The 18818-nt window shown below is 35.9% G+C and overlaps 1 protein-coding gene across 1 annotated transcript in view; it reads left to right on the top strand.

The window, feature by feature from the left end:
• Positions 1–18818, top strand: part of HCN1 (hyperpolarization activated cyclic nucleotide gated potassium channel 1) — a gene marked incomplete at both ends in the record, with an annotated part of 202843 nt that overhangs the window by 146617 nt on the left and 37408 nt on the right. Inside the window, one exon of the mRNA XM_082335588.1 lies at positions 12206–12352. Within this exon, the coding sequence (XP_082191714.1) occupies positions 12206–12352 (147 nt within the window). The remainder of the gene's footprint in view (positions 1–12205; positions 12353–18818) is intronic.

Here is an 18818-nt window from a genome sequence, read left to right as displayed (position 1 = left end):
TACAAAAAGAACTGGCAAACCATAATTAGGTCTTATCAGAGCCAAAATTTCCAGGATCAGCAGCTGTGTCGTGCCAGTGTTTCTGTCTTGCTTATGCTGGTGATGCTAGTAGTATAGATGTTGGCATAACACCAAGCAGATGTAACAATTATGGCGCTAATAAAACTTTTTTTTTTCTTCTCCTCATTGCAACTATTAAACAATAGATATAAAGCAACATAATTTCAACCTAATTATACCTTTTTCTATATTCCTTTTCTAAATTACTACTTCAAATTGCTTCTTGAAATAACTGGATTTCCTGTGGGCGAGATGCTAACAACTAGGCATGCCCATTTAGCTAAAGGCAATGTAGCACATGCCGAATTTAGCATTATGCAATGTTTCTGTATTGCAGGATCAATGGGGTAAGGTGTAGCCCATGCCACAGGAAGCCACTGCTTCTGATAGGCAGACCCAACACCCATCTCTAAAAAATTTTATTCAAAAGAAAATAGGAGATTAACACTTGTCACTCTGTATTCAGAGTCAGTGCCAAAGGTAGCTGTAGCGTGTGTTCAGTGCCTAGGGACAGATGTCCCCATCACAGGTCCTTGAGCTGCACAAGCTGCTGCTCGTGCCCAGAACTGAACTGAAGGAGTGACCAAGCCGAGATAAGCTGATCTCCCTCAACCCCGCTTCACCTAGAGTGCATGTAGGGAATAACTCCTTCTGCCTTTTCCCCCTCCCACTCCAGGCATTTTTTAAAATGTATATTCTCTTTTACTGGCACAGGCAAATTGAAAAGAAAAAAAAAAAGAAATCCAAAGCATTCAAAAGGTAAGGGACATTGTACAAGATGACTACATAGGTATTAAATTTCATTTTGAAACTGGGAACTTTAAGGAGACCATTACAGCATATCTGATATTTTTAAATAAGCTGTCATCCGCACAGTATTTTTCTCATTAAAAAAGAAAATCATCCTGCCTTAGACTTGATACAATTTCACCTATAGTAGCATGGAGAAGAGATGCTTTTCTTTTCATGCCTCGGGGCTTTGATAGTTGTTTCATTAAATCAGAGCTCTGTCATTGCCTCTATGAAGAGAGGAAGTGAGCCTGGTTTTCATGCTCCTTCCCTCCCCTCCCCTTTTTAAAATGGTAAAAAGCAAATTTGCACAAGATAAAGAACAGGCTAAGAAAACAAATCCTATTCAGAAAATTCCCTATAACTTAATTAATTTCTCAATTACACTAATTGAAAAGAACGATAGTAAGAGATTGTGTATTTTGTGGCAATTGAAAGGAAATGTTTAATTACTGTGTGTAAGTAAAATGACAGCTTAAAGCATTCTTTCAAGCAACAGTACTCTTTGGGGGGTAATTAGTGAAAAATAGATAGTAAACAGATGATGGCTTTTGGGCTAAACAAATCACTTCAGTTCCATCTCATGATAAAGAATTATAAAAGTGAACCTATCACACCATTCAGCAGGAAACTTACTTTTTATTTTGATCTCTGGTTGATTATAAACTGTTGTTTTTTTGGTTTTGTTTTGTTTTTTTTTTTCTGTGAAAATATCTTTATGCTGAGCAGAGTAGCAGTGAAGAAAACAGATTGTAGAAATACCTCTGGATTCATAGTGAATTCAGCCATTCAGTGACTGTAGGATGGACAGGTGAGCTTATTACTTTGCCAGTACTGAAATAAGATAACCAGATGGTTGATTGGCAGGTTCACTATTTGGTGTCTTTTCAGAATACAACCAGACCTCTAGTCATTTCAGAACCATCTGTGCTTACTCATTTTTGGTATATACAGTTACCATCAAAGATAATCATCCTATGACTAAATGTTAAGGTTAGTGCTAACTTCAAGTTTGACCAAATATTCATTTAGAGATTGCCCCTCGGTGCCTCGAAAGTCAGATCAAAAGTTCAGCTGGCTCATGAAATAACCTGGCATTGTAGGCCAGAGGACTACGTGTAAATGAGAGGTTTTTGTGAAATGGAAGTTAATCCTTTTTCCAATGTGGGTGGGGGATCATATACAAAAAAAGGGACAAGGAGTTCAGTCTTGTCCCCATTTGAAACATGGAGATATTTCAACATGAAAACGCTTTCTTTCTTTTCCTAATAATCCCAGCCAAAGCTAGGATGAAAAAGATTTTTAAAAGGATGAACTGTACAAACACCAGATGTACAGTAACCCTTGCAAGGGGTACAGCAATGTTTCTTGATCACTAGTTGAATTTCCAGTGGAGGACGAGAGTCCCCTTTGGCCAAGCGCATGGAAACCAGCTGCAGCCCTCTAGTGAGTATGAAGGAGGAGCCTAAAGAGATTATTTTTAATATTAGGACAGAATCAATGAGTCCACTCCTATACAGATTAAAAACCTGTTGTCATATGGAAGAGAATGAGCACTCCAAATAGCAAATACATAGTAGCAGCTACTGAAGATAATGCTTTTAAATGTTGGGTAAGACTGAATAGAAGTTGAGCTTAAACACTTTAGGAATATTTATCGAGAATTCTTTATAGCTTGGGAAGGTGTTTTTGACCTTTCTTTCCTTTCTGTCTTCCACTAATCTAAAAACCATTCAGGTCCTCAACCAAGGGCAGTAGGTAAAAGCTTAGACCTATGCTGTGTTTGAGCGCCTTGCGGAAATGAGGAATACTCGTTAGTGTCAGCCAGCTGACAGGTTCATTAAATAGCATCGTTTGCAGTCTGAGATGGAAAAGATGCACATAACAGTATCCTGCAGTAGCTACATGCCCTGCCCAGACTCCCACAGTCAAACAATGGCTTGGCCAAAAATACAGGTTCCCCATCTTTTATGAGCTGGAATACTGGATCTACGTCATTTACACTACTGTGTGTCAGGAGTAATGCTTGCAGCTGGTGACACATTAAGGAGTTAAAGAGGAGAAAAATACCAAGTTCTCAGAATAAATGTGACAAGAGAAAGTTGAATTAAAAATCTGTTAGATAGCCATTAATAAATATAAGCTATACAATTCTTCTCATTCCTTTCCCATTAATCTATAATTTAATGTCTTTTATTATTATTTTAACATAGAACCCATTTATGAATTTAGACTGGAAGTTCTTGCAAAAGGAAAAAAAGTGTAGGCTGCTGTCTATGATTGTCTCATGTTGTTCAAATTCTTCCTGGAAGAATCAAGCCTCAGGGATTTTTTTCAGACATTATTTTTATTTATACAGATTAGATTATTCATTCAGCAAACAGAAGCAACATCATGTGATACTTAGACATACAACTGCACAGCCTAGCTAGTGCATTGGAACTATTGAACATCGGGTTAAGAGATCATTTTAAAAGCTTGTAAACAATTTATTATCTAATCTATCAACTGATTGAGAGAAAAAAGCAAATTAATTTCTTATTTCCTATGAGAGGGATATAGATATCATAAAAAGGGGGAAATGTGCCATATGAAATTACACATTCTTTTTTGGGGGGGAAGGATGGACATGTAATTTGTACATACTATTTTAATAGTATTGCATAATAGAATATATGGAATTAATTAAAACAGTTTATGAAGTGTTTTAGCAAAGTTGCTGCTTTAAAATACATAATGTTTTCATTCAAAATAGTATCTTTAAACAGAAGTTATGTATTTACATTATGTGGTCTTTGCACAGAATTTTGCAAATCTTATCCCTTTAATCTTAAGAAGTATATTTTGCTGGAAGATTGCTTTTAAAAAGTGATGTTACTCCTTTTTCATAAGGATAAAAACTGTTCCCCTTTATATTCTTTCAGTACTCATTCATTGCACTTGCAGTTATCCTTCTGCTGCAGAATGAAATCTCAACAAATGAAATATAGATATATTGCTTAAAAATTAATTGCCTGTGAATTTTTGGTCAGATGAAACTTCAGTTTGCATTTTTTAAATTCCTTCATCAATGTAATTTGAGTCATAAGTCAACATTCAGTTGAGTACCAATTTTAAGCATAGTAGACATTACAGATATTTCCATGAATTGTAAACCAGAAAGTTATTTTGATATGTTTCATTTTTTTAGGAATTGAAGTTTCCTGCATATTCAATATTTTGTGTAAATCCATGATTATTTGCTTTCCAAGTCCACTTATGCATTTGAATAATTTTGAGAAAGAGGCAACAAAACCTCTCAGCTAGTTAATGTAGCAAAGTCTCTCCCCAGCTGCGATTCTTTGCAAATGTGTGATCATCATTCAGTTCTGTCAATGTCCACACAGCTCTCCAGAGCTATGTATTAGTGCTGCTTGAGGGGGAGGTGGATATTTTTAATGCCAAACACACTTTCCACAAAGTAAAATTTTTCACCAAAACCATTAACCTTTCCACACTCCAAGTAAATTATATCCATTTTCCATCAAAAAAGAACAAAACGCATAATTTTGTTTTAGCTTAAAATATTTTACATTTTGTTTTGGGTAGCTTCAATATAAACTATATTTGCTTAAACAACCATTGCTAATGCCATCCCTCCTGTTCTGTATCTCGGGATCCCTGTTGAACCTCCCCTGTTGTCTGCCTTGTACCTCCTGGAGAGATGTGAGGGGTGTAAAACTCCATGAATAAGCAAATTAATGTCAAACTGAGACAACATTAAGTGTTTAGATGCTTTGAAACAATTCCCTCTCCCCTCTCCTTCCCTCCCCTGCCCAAACTATTTCAGAAAGTTTGTCACCCTTTTCTTCACTGGGGGGAAAAAAAAAATCTGTAAGTAGAAAATAAATCTTAGTCCAGCAAAGTGAAGGACAGGAGGAGAGGCAAAGCTCCTTGGTTCTTTCCACTTGTTTCAGGGCCTTACAGCACAATAGCACACAGAAAAAGGATTTTGACATCAATGATGCCTACTTATATTTTGTAGAAAGTGCAGGAATTACATATGGAGTCCTGAGGTGTAAACTCAGTGAACTTTCCAAGTGATTAAAAAATATTGGAAAATTGTTTTATAACATTGTAAACTGTGTGTTTATAGAAACACTGTACCAAGAAAAAGCTATTTGAATAATACGAAAATATTTGGGCTGTGTCTTTTTATTCAACACTTACTTGAAAACATATTAAGATGAGCTGGTTTTTGAAATGCCATATGCTCTGCCAGGTAAGATAACTGACAGTCATGGGTCACCTGAATCATGGGTCTAGTCATTGCTAAAAAGGTAGACAAGGGAGAAATTTTATAATTATATTGTTTTATTAGAATTAAATCCTTTATACATCAGACAGTTCTGTAGTTCAGTGCATTTTGTCACTTATTATTCAGTGATGTGTTGGCATACTAACTACCTTTCCCTTACTTCGATTCAGAGAGAACCTCATTTATTGCCCTTCCAATGCAGAGCACCCATCTGCTTTTTCCCATAAGGAACCTGAAACACCAATATAAAATCCTCACCTGGCATTTTATAACTAAAGATTCATCAGTGCCTCCGTGTAGCATTCACTTTCTTCTTTTGATAACCAAATTTATAAAATTTCTTCCTTTAAGTCTAAAATTTTAGAAGTACAGTTATAAGGGCAAATGATTGAACTCAAAAGTAATCCTTTAGTATTTTCCTATTGGATCAAATGCTATATATATGTGTATCACAATAGAAAGGTTGATATTTTAGAATCCTTAAATAAATCGTTATTTTAAAATACATGGGTACAGTTGATGTTTAGCTAATTGGTCAGTGATAGTCATTTAGACCTTTCCTAGGGACAATGGAGAGAGATAAGGATGACAAAGGCAAGTTTATTCCATCTATACAAGACATGAATTTTAGAATGAGATTAATTGCCCCTTGCTATCTCTCTCTGGTTATGAGAGAGAGAGAGACAGGATAACTGGTTTAAATTAGATATTTGACTTTTAGAAAGCTGAACTAAGGTATCGCACTAATAACTTTCCAATCTTTGTTGTCAGTTCATATTTTTCAAGACTGTTTAGCACAGAAAGAGAGCAGTCTTAAGTTTAAAGTGGTAAAAGTTTCTGTTCAAAGTCCAATTTTGGTGATAGTCAAGGTTGCTGCCTTTTGATTTGCATCTATAAACACTCCAGAGAGAAGTACCAAGGGACAGGAGCTTTTGGAGCTGCTGGATAATTTTCTACTAAGCATTAGTTGATTTAAACTGCATCTGCATACATTTAGACTGAAATTTAAAATAAGGCTCAGAACTATATATAGGACCAGTGAGCTTCTTGAAACAATATTCATAAGCATTGGTGGAGACAGAATGTCTAACTGTTTTTGAGATGGCTTGATTTCTTTATAAGGAGTTATATGATATGAGGTTTTGCAATAGCAGGGGAATGAATTCAGTAACTCAGGAGACCTATTTTTCCTAACATAGATTAGAAACCATGCAGAATTGTGATGGTTCTTCACTTGATGTTCATTATTTAGAAAGGCTTCATCTTGATCAAATTGCCTCCTCTCAAATTGCTGCTCCTTCTCAGTGAGTTAATTCTCCTGCATATTATAATGCTGGTTAGATTCTTCTTTTATACATGACAGGCAAGCATTTTCAAACCATTTAAAGAATACTAATGAATTTATTGCATCTAAATTGTGGGACAGAATTTGCTTAATTCGGCAGAAGGATTTTACAAATGATTCTGCTTTCTTTTTATATTTGCAATCAATATATAGGATTTATTTTTTTTACACATCTCATTGAAAAGTTTGTATGTGTAAGGCTGTGGCTTTGACTGGATATAAAACTCCAATAAAGTGCTATTTCCTCTTTTTTTTTCTAGCCTGTCTATATGTGACTAATTTTATATTAACATCTTATACAGTACATTAAAAATAAAGTATTTTATTTATGTACTTTAAGGGTCAGGATTACATCTGTGGTAAAAGGAAAGAGAACTTGAACATAAAGATTTTTACAGATGCTTATAGTTTTTTGGGGGAACTTTCCTAGAAGTGAGGCTCTATTGCCAAGGACAAAATCATTGTACAAAGTGCAAAAGGCATATTGTTCAAGCTGGATTTTCAAGAGAAGGTACAGGGACCTAGATCCTTTGAAAAACTAGTCAGTTATCAAAGTTGTTGAGTGTTGACATGTTGGAAAAATCTGATATTGCCACTTGTTCCTGAAAGGTATTCAGATAGTTTGGGTGTGACCAGGTCCAGGTGCCATACGTGAACGTCATTAGTTTCATGGTTTTTAACTGATACTATTCATGTATTTCATATGTTTATATGGTTTATTGTATCAAGGACTGAATGTTGAGCTGTAAAGATTATTAGGACTCTGAGAATTTTTTCATCTAAAAAGGGCAACTTGCTAGTTATGAAATATTACGAGGAAAGGACCTGGTAGGCTCAACTTATGTACTAAAATATCTTGTGAGAGATCAACATGCAGTTTCCTGTTTCACTGGTTTCATTCAAATATTGCCTGTATTGGGATACTGCCTTAATTTTAAAATATTTTCCCTGCTTCAGTTGCAAATCATTATGAAAAAAGCCTCACTCCTCTCCTTTTCCTTTTTCCATACCTATTTTTTTAAGGATAACTGTATTTTCCTAACCAACTCTACTAAGGACGCCATATGATCAATGTCATACTATTCACCTTTTGCTGGAGGAACATAGCAGAATTTTGCCACATACAAGGAACCCATGAATAAGATTATCGCTGAAATAACAAGAAACAGTTATTACTGGACAGTGCTTTGCAGTGAAAATCTGTGAAATATTACTTAACTTTGAAGTCCACTTAGCTCTTGCCTATTTCAGCAATATTATTTTCTTATTTGTGTAGCATTTATGGGCATTTTCCTTTAAGTGATGAATATAAAACACTGGGATAGAAATTACCAAAATTATGGCAGTGCAATATATAAATCACATTAATATACATACTCATTTTAGGACAAACAATTCAATATTCATCTTAAAAAAGAGATAGGTGTGGAATGGTCAGCAACACAGTATTTCTTCCATTCAGTGAGATATTGAAAAGACCAGGAATACATAGTTGTAACAGGTATGAAAAACAGCATCAGCATTCAAAATACTGTTTACTTTTATGAAAATATAAGACAACATGTAAAGAATTTGAGAGAGAGGAAAACTGAAATGGAAAAAGAATATATTCTTTGTACAGGCGAAAACCAGTGGAGATAGTACAGAAGCACAGCAGGATACAAAAATAGGTATTTGTATGGGTAATAAAAGTATTTAAAGTCCATCAAGTAGAATCAGAAGGCTTGTGAACTCTTATTTCAGAGTATAAGCCAGATGATCCAGGGAAAGAAAGAAAGATTCCAATCTTTTTATTTATTTGGAGTCAGTTAGAGCATTACACATTAAGAAGTTTTTTAAAGCAGTTTGAAAGCGTTTGATTATCAGAAAACATATTGAAGTTAACTGGACCATGTTTAGGGTTCTATGGAAATAAACTCTTACTTGAGCGTAGTAATGTTAACCAAAATAACAGTATTCTCATTTTAAAAAAGTTTATCTTAGCTTTCCTTTGCCCTTCTGTGTCTTCATCCAGCACAGGCTCTGCTGCATAGCCTGGATGCCTCTTCTTTCTCTCCTCAGAACCCTGGAATCTGAGTTAGTTTGCCATTGCCTTTAGAGGCCTCTGACATCCCTTTAGATGAGCACACATGGATTCCCTTACTAAATAGTCCTCCCCGGAAAAATCAAGTGCTCCTTGGTGTCAGGCAGGAGCAAGGATGCAAAGGCAATCTGAAATTAAAACAAAGAGTTTTTATTTATATTTTAAATGTCATCTGGTGCTTCTCATGTGGCATAAGAGAAAAAAAAGAAAAAGAAATTAAGGTCAGTTTTCAGGGAACATGCTGTGGCTCTGAAAGTTATTTCACACAGATGTAAGATTCTGAATGCAGAATTAAGACGTGTCTTTTCTGAATAAACCAAAACAAACAAGAAAAAACAAACAAACAAACAAACAAACCCCCAAGCAACCCAAAATTTTCAATCTAGAAGGGAAAAGATACAGGAAAGAGTGTGATGAGAAGAGTCACTAGAGAAAAATGATTCCACTCATATATGAAGATGCAGGTTCAAGTGTCAGGTCTGATGGATGACTCAGGATCAGTTACAGCTCTTTTAAATATGATTAACATACAAAATTTTGACAGAATTTAACTTCACTGACAATTTTATCAACTTCATATGTAAAATCACAGGAAGAAGCTACTGAATTTTCATATTTATTCAAGGGATTCACAGTGCTAATGAGAATTTTTAAACTTTTTGACATGTAATTTTTTTCGCAGAAAATAGTTCCATTCTCTTTAAGTTATTTGCATTTTTTCATGAATAAAAAAACCCAACAAAAATCAGTATACTTATCTAAAAGTGAAAAATGTCTCAATTTTTAATGATTATTGATATCTGTGGTACCTACAGAGAAAATAATCTTCAAAATTAACTTGGACAAATTAGTGTTTTACTACAAAAATGAACGAGACCATATTAATTTTGCTCTCTTTGTATCTTCATTTTAGCACACTTTTTTGCAACTGGCATGTGACACACCACAGCAACAACTAACCTGGGAAACCCTCAAAATCACCAATAATGTGTAGCAGGCTGAAAAAATTAACTTGCTTTTCTGAGAAAAAAAGAAACAAAACAATCATTGCTTGGACTGAGCTAGTGAAAGATATCAGCTGCTGAAGAAAAGAATAAATTAAAAGTTTTGAGGGAACGCTTCACATGAGTGCTATGACAGAATGTCAAGAAGGGAGTAGTACCAGCATAAATGATACAGAATATGAGTCAAAATCACACTGAGAAAGATTAGGGAAAGATTTGTTACAGGCTGATAGCAATAGTATACTGTACACTCACAGCGTCAGATTTTTTGACACGGAAAGAGACCTTGACAGTATTTAAATGCTTAATTATTTCTGGGAATTGTGGGAGACTTTAACTTCCTTGTTGTAGATTTTTTTAAGAAAATGTTACTAATATGCGGCTGTCCCTATTATTCTATGTGTTATTAATTTGGAAACATTTTGAGACACACCAGTGATAAGCACTACATTCCTACTAGTTTTATTTTTTCTGTTTCCCTAAAATTCTCATGTGTAAGCATAAACCCTGGTAGAGAAAAGAACTCACTTCTGTGGGAGAAAACACCTATTCAAATAACACCACTGATGAAAGGCAGCAGTGTAAATTGCTGGCAAAGCAAATTGCTTTTAGCATGAATGTTCTCTTCTTCAAGGTCATTCTGGTACAGAAGTCCTTTGCAGGTCTCTTGCATTATAACTCTCAATGAATGTATATTTTTTATTAGCAAGGATTACTCTTTATTAGTGTTGCTCAAGCACCTTTGTATGCAAATAGGATTGGGTACAGGGGTGCAGCCACTGTACTACGAAGCATAGTGAAGTCCTTTCCCTGTCCACGTGTGCTATGACACATGCTACGTATCCTTACATGAGGCCACAGCAATGGAAGGCTGGACACAGACACGAAGGGGACATAGTGCAGTGCAGCATCTTCTCCTTGGCTTTGATGCAGAAAAGCTGGAGCACTGCGCAGCAGCTAGGACTGTGTGACCGCCTTGGTGAGATATATAGAACACTGGGCGATCTCATGTCCCTTCCCTCTAAGTAAATCTGCCTAGATTAGCTGCTGATTAGTAGGATAATTTTAGAAGCAATTCTTTGTTTATGCTAGAGCATGTCTGTCTTCTGGTGACCCAGAACTCTGATTCAAACTCACAATGTATGGATAAATTTCTCCATATCAGAACAGAAACCAGTCATGAGCATGCAAATTTAAATATCACTTCTAAAGGATGGGGGTGAAGAATTCTTGCTTCAGGGGTGCACAATAACTGTACAGAGGTTAAATCAGACTTCTTACATATTCATCATACATTGTTAAATAGTCCCATGCAAAATTATTTTCCTCTTACTTGTGGAATGCATGTTGTACATGTGGCCTCATCTAATCTTGTGCCACTTTGCAAAGCAAAAACTAATTTTAATTCCAGAGGATGGAGCAGCCTTCAATTATACAAGTTAAAGGATACGTGCTGCAGCTCATAAGGAGTACATGTACATTATAAATTCATTTAATTGCTCTACAGTAAGGCTGATCCTAATTAAGGCTTCATTGGCTTTTCCATTGAAAACAGTTAAAATTGCCTAATTAAGCATGAAAAAATGAAAAAAAAAATTAAGACTCTTTACATAAGTAAACTAAGTTTCTGCCAAGTTTTAACTCACCAATAAGCCTGGGAGCGGTTTTATCCTTCTGTATCTCAGTGCCTTGTCCTCTTCAACTGAGACAAGGATGGGGGATTCCGAGGGGCAAAAGCCTTGATCAGGTGATACTTGTCCATTTGCAGTTTACGCAACTTCTCCATTTTGTGGGTCTCAGATGTATCGTGCAGTTTAGTATAGTACCACTCTGAGTATGTTAGTTCGGGACTTTCTTTTCTGAGAATTATGCTATCCAAAAAGGCTTCTGAAGCAGGGAAGCAAACAAAGCAGAAGACAGGACAGAGGACTAGTAGAAACAAGGAAACCAAGTGCACAAAGTAAATGAAGTGAGGTCCTCTGAGCCTTCTGAGTCCTGGCATCTCTCTCTTCCCCCACTTTCTATTTCTGATGCCATGCCTGTTTTTCCAGTTCACTTCTCTCTTCTCTTCATTCCTCCTGAGGAATGCTTTCTACTTCATTATCTCCACAGATTTTAACTTTGTTCTTCAGTCACTTTATAAGCATACACAACATTAATATGTTGTATATTAATACAGCATAGTCAGTTTCTGAAATTTCACACCTAAAACTCTCTCCAAATGCAGCACTAGAGACGTAGATGCACACTCTGTACAGTTTCCTTGTCTCCTGCATGGAATGAGCTAAAAATGGTGTTGGTGTACTTTCACAACTTCTGTATAGCTGAGAATTTAGGTAACACATGACAAGTGTGAGGATTTGGCTTCTAAAACTTATATATTAATGTGGATATTAGCATCGCAACTAAAGGCAGTTTCTGTAATTTATAGTTGTGCTGTCGTGTGAGTAATACTAAATTAACTAATATTGGTGTGAGGGTTCTCTGACATACGAATAAAATTTTATCTTTATAAAATACATAAAGCTTAAATGGATACATGAATGAATTTTCATTTTGTAGATGCCTTTAGATAGTAAAAAAGTGCATTCATTTTTTTCTGCTTCTTCCTGTTATCGTCCTGACAGTACAAACAAGTGGAACAGTACATGTCATTCCACAAGTTACCTGCTGAAATGCGCCAGAAGATCCATGATTACTATGAGCACCGCTACCAAGGCAAGATCTTTGATGAAGAAAACATTTTGAATGAGCTCAATGATCCCCTCAGGGAGGTAAGATAAAAGTATTTGTGTAGTTCTTCATGGTACGGAAAACTTTCATGTCATTGCTGTTTCTGTGTTGAAATGGTCTTTCTGATTCTATTCTGTAACATTTAATCTCATTTGACCTAGTCAATGAATGACCATGAGAATGAATTTTATATTAGACCAACACAAAGAAATAAGCAGATTTATACTCTATTCTGAACCAGTCAGTCAGAGTCACTGCCACACATGGATGTCAAAGAGTAAAATCCCATCCTTAATTGTTGAAAGAAACTCATGGTTTTCTGCCATTCTTTAAAATAGAGAGGGGCTGGACTAGAATGTCCTGGGTGAAAGGTTTTTTCTGCTCTCCCTGCTTGCTAACCATGCATCTGTGCAGATGAAACCACTGAAAGCCATCAGTAAAGGGAGGGCTGCTTTGTTTCATCCTGTGAAGTAGCATCCTTGGTTAAGATGGTCTTTACTTGAGATAAGGAAGCTGGAATACGATATACAAGCCATTAAAAAATCTCTTTTCTTAAAACTCTAGTCAATATTCTAGTTTGGGGGTTTTTATAATGTTATGTTATGTTATGTTATGTTATGTTATGTTATGTTATGTTATGTTGTATGTGTGGAAGCAGTTGGAATTTTGTTTGGCAAGGTACTGGTGTGGGAAGAAGGCAGCATTCATCTTGCTGTAACAGAGGTAGCTACTTAATGGGAATATAAATCTGACTATCTTCTGTTGGGTGGTGCTCATGCCTGACCTACTCAAGGATGTTTGTGTTATCAGTTGGCTGATATGCTCTACTGAAAGGAGGAAAAAAAAAAACAGAGGAAAAGAATGAAGTTGAAAAATTCAGAGAGAAGAAAGCACAAACGGGGAAAAACGAAAAGAAACAAGAAAAAGGGAGAATAAAGAAGGACCAGTCTGATACGTGATGAAACCTGTGTAATTTTCAGCGATACCAAGTAATGCCTTTTAGTATCCTCTGGCATGGGAGGAGTGGTGCTGAATATATGTCTGTGTATATATAATGTATATATAACACCCAACAGAGAACAGGATGACGTATGTACTTTTGGAAAGATTTGTGAAGTTTGGTTTTTTTTAACAAGTTTTGTGGCATAAGAAGAGCATAGGTCTTTGATGGATTGTCTGTACCATTGAATCCTGCTCTTTTTTGTGAAGGGAAAATATATCATACAACCCATTGCCAAAATCAATCAAGTTCCATATTTAAAATAGTTATAAGAAACAATGCCTTGCCAGTTCATGGGCTCTGAGGGCAGCTGGCAGTTTTGCCACGTCTGTGTTATGAAACTCTGATAGTGGCCTCCCTCCTTACAAACTGCCAACTGGTGAATGGTGCCCAAAATTGCTGGGTCATTGCTAGATGGTTCAAGTCAAAATCAGGCCAAACCATGATTGTTCTAAAAATTTAACAGTACAGATGACTGAATTCCAGGGCCTGGGCCCATTTAATTCGCTAACATAGATGTAGCCCGAGTCCTTTCCTTATATGGTGACTTTGTTAGTGTTTTGGAGGGCAGGTGGAGGGCTCTGGCTTCTGCACTGCCCCTGCCAGTTTACCCTGTGGCTCCACTTGGTAGATTTTTAAATGTCAAGAGGAGAATGTACTATAAAAATCTATCACGTAGGACAGGAAAAGTGTGGGAATTATCCCTAGAGTACAGTGACCATCAAAACATGAATCTTGGCCAGTATGGAGCTTTTGTTTTGTTAAAAGAACAGAAGAATGTTCGGTCACTGACATCAGAAATGGTTTCTTCTATTTCCGCTTTTAAGAGAAGCATTTCTCCATAAATGAAGTCTAATACCCTTCCATTGCAAAATCTTCTTTTAATAATAACAATTTGCACTTATGGCACTCTAATTACCTGTCTTGTCCTCCTTCCCTCCCTCCCTCATTGTTTCCTTCCTTCCTCCCTCCCTCACTTAGTCCTGTCCCCTTCCCTTCCTTTTTTATTCTTGCTTAAGAGCAGCAAGACAAATTTAGTCAAGCACAAAAACCAAAGAGCACTTCTGGGGAGAGATCAGGCATGGAAAATTTCAAAAATTAATGAGCCACTAAAAACATGGAGTAAGAATAGAATTTCACAGAAGGAGTGGCTTCTGGTTTTGCTATGATCATGCTGTACTTAGCATGTCTTCTTTGTTCTCTGTATTACATAAGAAAAATTTATTTACTCAACTACAATCAGGTTGCACACTGCCCTGATGACAACATAGTAGTTGTTCCAGAAAAAGATTAAAAAAAAAAGAAAAAAGTGAGAACTGGACAGTGGAAATGCCAGAACAGGTTTCCTAATGAATCTGTCCAAATTCTAGTGGCAGCTCACGCACTGTGCCCTGAAAACACCACTTGGGTGTTTGCTTAGTTTAGCAGTTTCAAATCCTATTTTAGCTACCACTTCAGTATGTGCAGTTTGGTAGTGCGGGTAGTCACTTTTTGATGTTATTAATGGATAATAAATTAGAGTCATTTAAAGGCAGAACACAATTGTTCGTATAATGGACGGGATATACCATCTTAAATGCCCATAACTGCACAAGGCTGAAATGTCCAGGTGATTGCACAGATACCCTAGCTGCATCATTCAAGAATAAATATTTACTGCATTTCTTAAGTTTTTAATGAATCCTGCATTTTATTATACTTTGAGTTTAGCATAGGGTAAGAATTAAACATTCAGTGTCTCCACAGGGCATACTCAGCTTAATGAAAGCAACTTCTGACGAAGACATGCAACTGAAACCATTATTTCCTCACTTACAGTAAGCAGAACAAAAGAAACCACACCAACTACTGCATAATTATACCATTAATATCATCAAATGTTATAAGGAAAATGGCAGTGTTTTCAGTTCTCCTTGTTCTCAGCCATTCAAGTTTACTGCATGGGCTGAAATTTTCCACCACTAGGCTCTCTTTAGGAGTGATGATCTTTTTTTGGTCCATGCTTTAAAATTTTGGCTCACTTTGTTAGCAGAAAAGTTATTATGCATTATATGAATATGATCATTCAACCATTAACAATAGCTAAAGGACATAGAATTAGCAGTAAAAATCTGGTGTAAAATTAATTCTTACATAATAAATACTACTAATAAAGCTGTATGTGCTTATAGTAGAGGTAAGACTTTTTTGGTAAAAGAGGATGGATATTCATTTTACTGGGCTTCTGAAAATTACGTATGGAACATTCATAGTAGCTTGGATGATTAAAATAATGAAAAGCTAAGAAAAGCTTTGATGCATATGTGTGAGTGGCTAACTTTGTTGGGTAACAGAAATAGAGTCATGTTTATTGTGGGGAATTAACTAGAGCTTCATAAAAAAAGGGAAAAAAGAATCCTGAACATTTTTAAATTTTACAAGGTTCTCTCTTTGTGCTTCATAGCTGAGTAAAGCAACTGGTAGCTGACCTGTATCATTCAAGGATAAACTTGTATTAATAAAGAGATCCCTTTCAATAACTGGAAATGAAGGTAGACACTTATTAGAAAATGGGAGATAAAAAATTTATCTTCTCCATGGTTAAGTTAGTTGCACAGTTTGGGTATATTACTCCCGTAGTAGTGTAGTTAATTGGTTATCCTCAGCTGTACACACTCAGACTGAATTAACCATGTGTTCCCATATGTGGTGTGCTACTACCTGCTCGTAAGGAAACGTGCTTTCTGATGAAAGTAAAGAATTAAAAGTTTCTTTTCATTAAATTCAGAAATTTCACTCTTACTGAACAGCATATCCCCTTCTTCACAGTTAGACTTATCTGATTGTAACTGTCCAGCCTTCTTGAGAATCAGATAGTCAGGAGACTCCTGGCATCTACAATTTCAGTACAGATGGACGATTTTAAATTACTTCTTCCAGGCCATGCAGGGTTGGATTCATCAAACCTATCTGTAGCTCTACACAAGTTCTGCAACAAGACTGAGCTAATCATCGGGATCTCTCTGCATGTACCACACCCGCCCCCCCATACACACAGAGTCTCTGTAAAGAAAACCTAGCTGACTAGCTTAGAAAAAAAGCTACATCTTCAAACAGCAGTTGACATGTGAAATAAATTCTGCCTTTAATAGCATTTGCAATTAACTATCTCCCTTCCTCATTTCTTGAGGTAGTAATTAGCAATTGGTAGCAATTAGCATGTTTCCCTTATGTAAATATGATGTCTCGTTCTTCAACAGACAGATATACTTGTGAAGTTTTCTAAAGTTCACTTTTTTTAACTCGGAGTTCTTGCCACCTACATACTTGAACATCATTTGGCATCAGAAGGCCCTAGTCCCAAAAGTGGTCTTTATAACTGTCATGACATGAAATGGAGATGGTAGAGACAACAAGGAAAAAAAAAAAGAAAACACAGCAAAGAGAAGTCTCTTCCAAAAGGACATTTGAATTATGAAAGTTTAAAGACATATAAATAAGCAGTTTCATCTAAGAACAGAATGTAAGAAATGTCAACGTGGCTCAGCTCTGCCGTTTGTCTAAGCCACCAACCTTGTCAGCAGTGGCTGTAGGTGGATGCCCATAGAAGAATGAGAACAGGGCAAGTACGGTATTTCCCTTAATGACTCTCTTAGATACAATATTTTCAGTTCAAGGGATTCTCTGAGACTGATGTGATTTGTCTACTGGGTAATCCTTAATACATATCTCTTCCAATTACTTATTTACACTCTTGAGTCCACATACTTTATGTACAACCACACCATCTTTTGGCAAGGAGCACAGACCTATACCCTGCTGCATGAGAAACCACCTCCTCATTTTGAGACTGAACCTGGCTCCTACTGTTTTTTGGTTTTGATGGCCATTAATTCTTGTAGCAAAAGTGATAGTACAGTCAATCCCTACCCACCCTTCACATGCTATAACTTTATAGACTTCTATGATAACATCCTTAAACTGTATTTTTTTGAAGGTAAAGAGACCTATTCTACTTAATTCTTTCCTGCATGGAAGCCAGCTCACTCCCATGATCATCCTCCTTCCCATTCTCAAAATTTTTTCCTGGCCCTTCAGAGATGAGAGCACCAGATCTGCTGCCAGCATACTGACGTTATAGTAATACAAATAATTCCTTTCCTCATAATTCCTAACACTAATTTGCTCTTTTAATCACTGCCAACCATTGAGTTTACTGTTCTTTTAATTATAACTGTAAGAGCTAACTCCTAAGAGGTAATGGCTACCTTATTTTATATATTTGTCTCGGTGTATCACTTAACATTGCTTTCCATCAGTAATTTCTAACCAGCCTGTAAGAAGATGCTTTTAGTTTCTTTTTAACAAGCTTCTTCATCTTTACACGGTACTGTTTCTGAAATTGAGCAGAACTGTTTGAAGTTCTTGGCCTTTGTTGTTCCCGTAGGGCTAGTGACTGTAAGTACATTATGGACCTATTACAGCCTAATGAGTCAGGTGTAAGATTCTGAAAAAGATCCTGCACGGTGTTTTGTGTTACATCAAGGGTGGCATTTTGTGACAGTTCTTGTAAGGGAGGTAGTCTCACAACAAAATAATGGAAAGCTTCCATTACTGGATCTATAATTGATAATAGTAATTGTATATAAGTGAGAACAGGACTAAAACCAGATCAGTTTGGTACACGTAGACAAATTAAGTATATTTTTAGAGAAAGTATTTGATCCTTTCAGAATTAATTTTAAAATTATCAATTTAGTAACTTCACTATTTTTTTCCCAGTTGTTAACCTTCTCCTTTTTCCCATTAAAACTTACTTCCTTTTATAATATCTTTCCTTCTATTTGATATTTGTCTTTAGAAATCACAAAAAATTATATTCTCATTTAGACTATACTATAATCCTATACACAAAGGATGAAACATCTCTAGAGTGAATAGTATGAGGCCAAAATGTGGCGTGATTAGACCACAGTATGTTTCAATCCTTTTTAATAGTGTAGCTATTATGATTTTTGGATACAGGCCATCAAACATTAAAATAATGGTAGAAAATCAAATGAGCTTATTAAAAAACAATAAAGTATCAGAGTCAGTATTAAATTATTGGAGATTCCAAATATTTTGCTTCCCTAACAACTTAGGTCCATAAATGTAGCTCATAAAAGACAGAGAGGTAATTCTTTCATTATAATCCACTGTATTTTTGTTCAGTTTTATATGCAGTGAACCTTAGTATGAAGCTTAAAGAGGGGAACTACGGAAAATGCATGAGAATTATAGATGTAGTCATACTGCAACTCATTTAAGTATCTCTTTATGTAGCTATATGGAGAGAGTGAATATCTCTTTATCTAGTGCATTAAAGGATTTTTTCACATAGACACAAATAAAACATAACTTTAGTTGGTACTCTGGAGTACTGAAGTCATGAATAAATTATGCAGCATGTCAGTCTTGCAGAATAAATGCTGATATACCAAAGCATCATTTATTTGACAAATGCTAAAAAAAAAAAGTATTGGTGT

The sequence above is a fragment of the Platalea leucorodia genome (genome assembly GCF_965183815.1).
Source record: "Platalea leucorodia genome assembly, chromosome: Z".
NCBI classification, from domain to species: Eukaryota; Metazoa; Chordata; class Aves; order Pelecaniformes; family Threskiornithidae; genus Platalea; species Platalea leucorodia.
The sequence above is the reverse complement of the archived record's forward strand: the minus strand, read 5'-3'. Positions and strand labels throughout refer to the sequence as shown.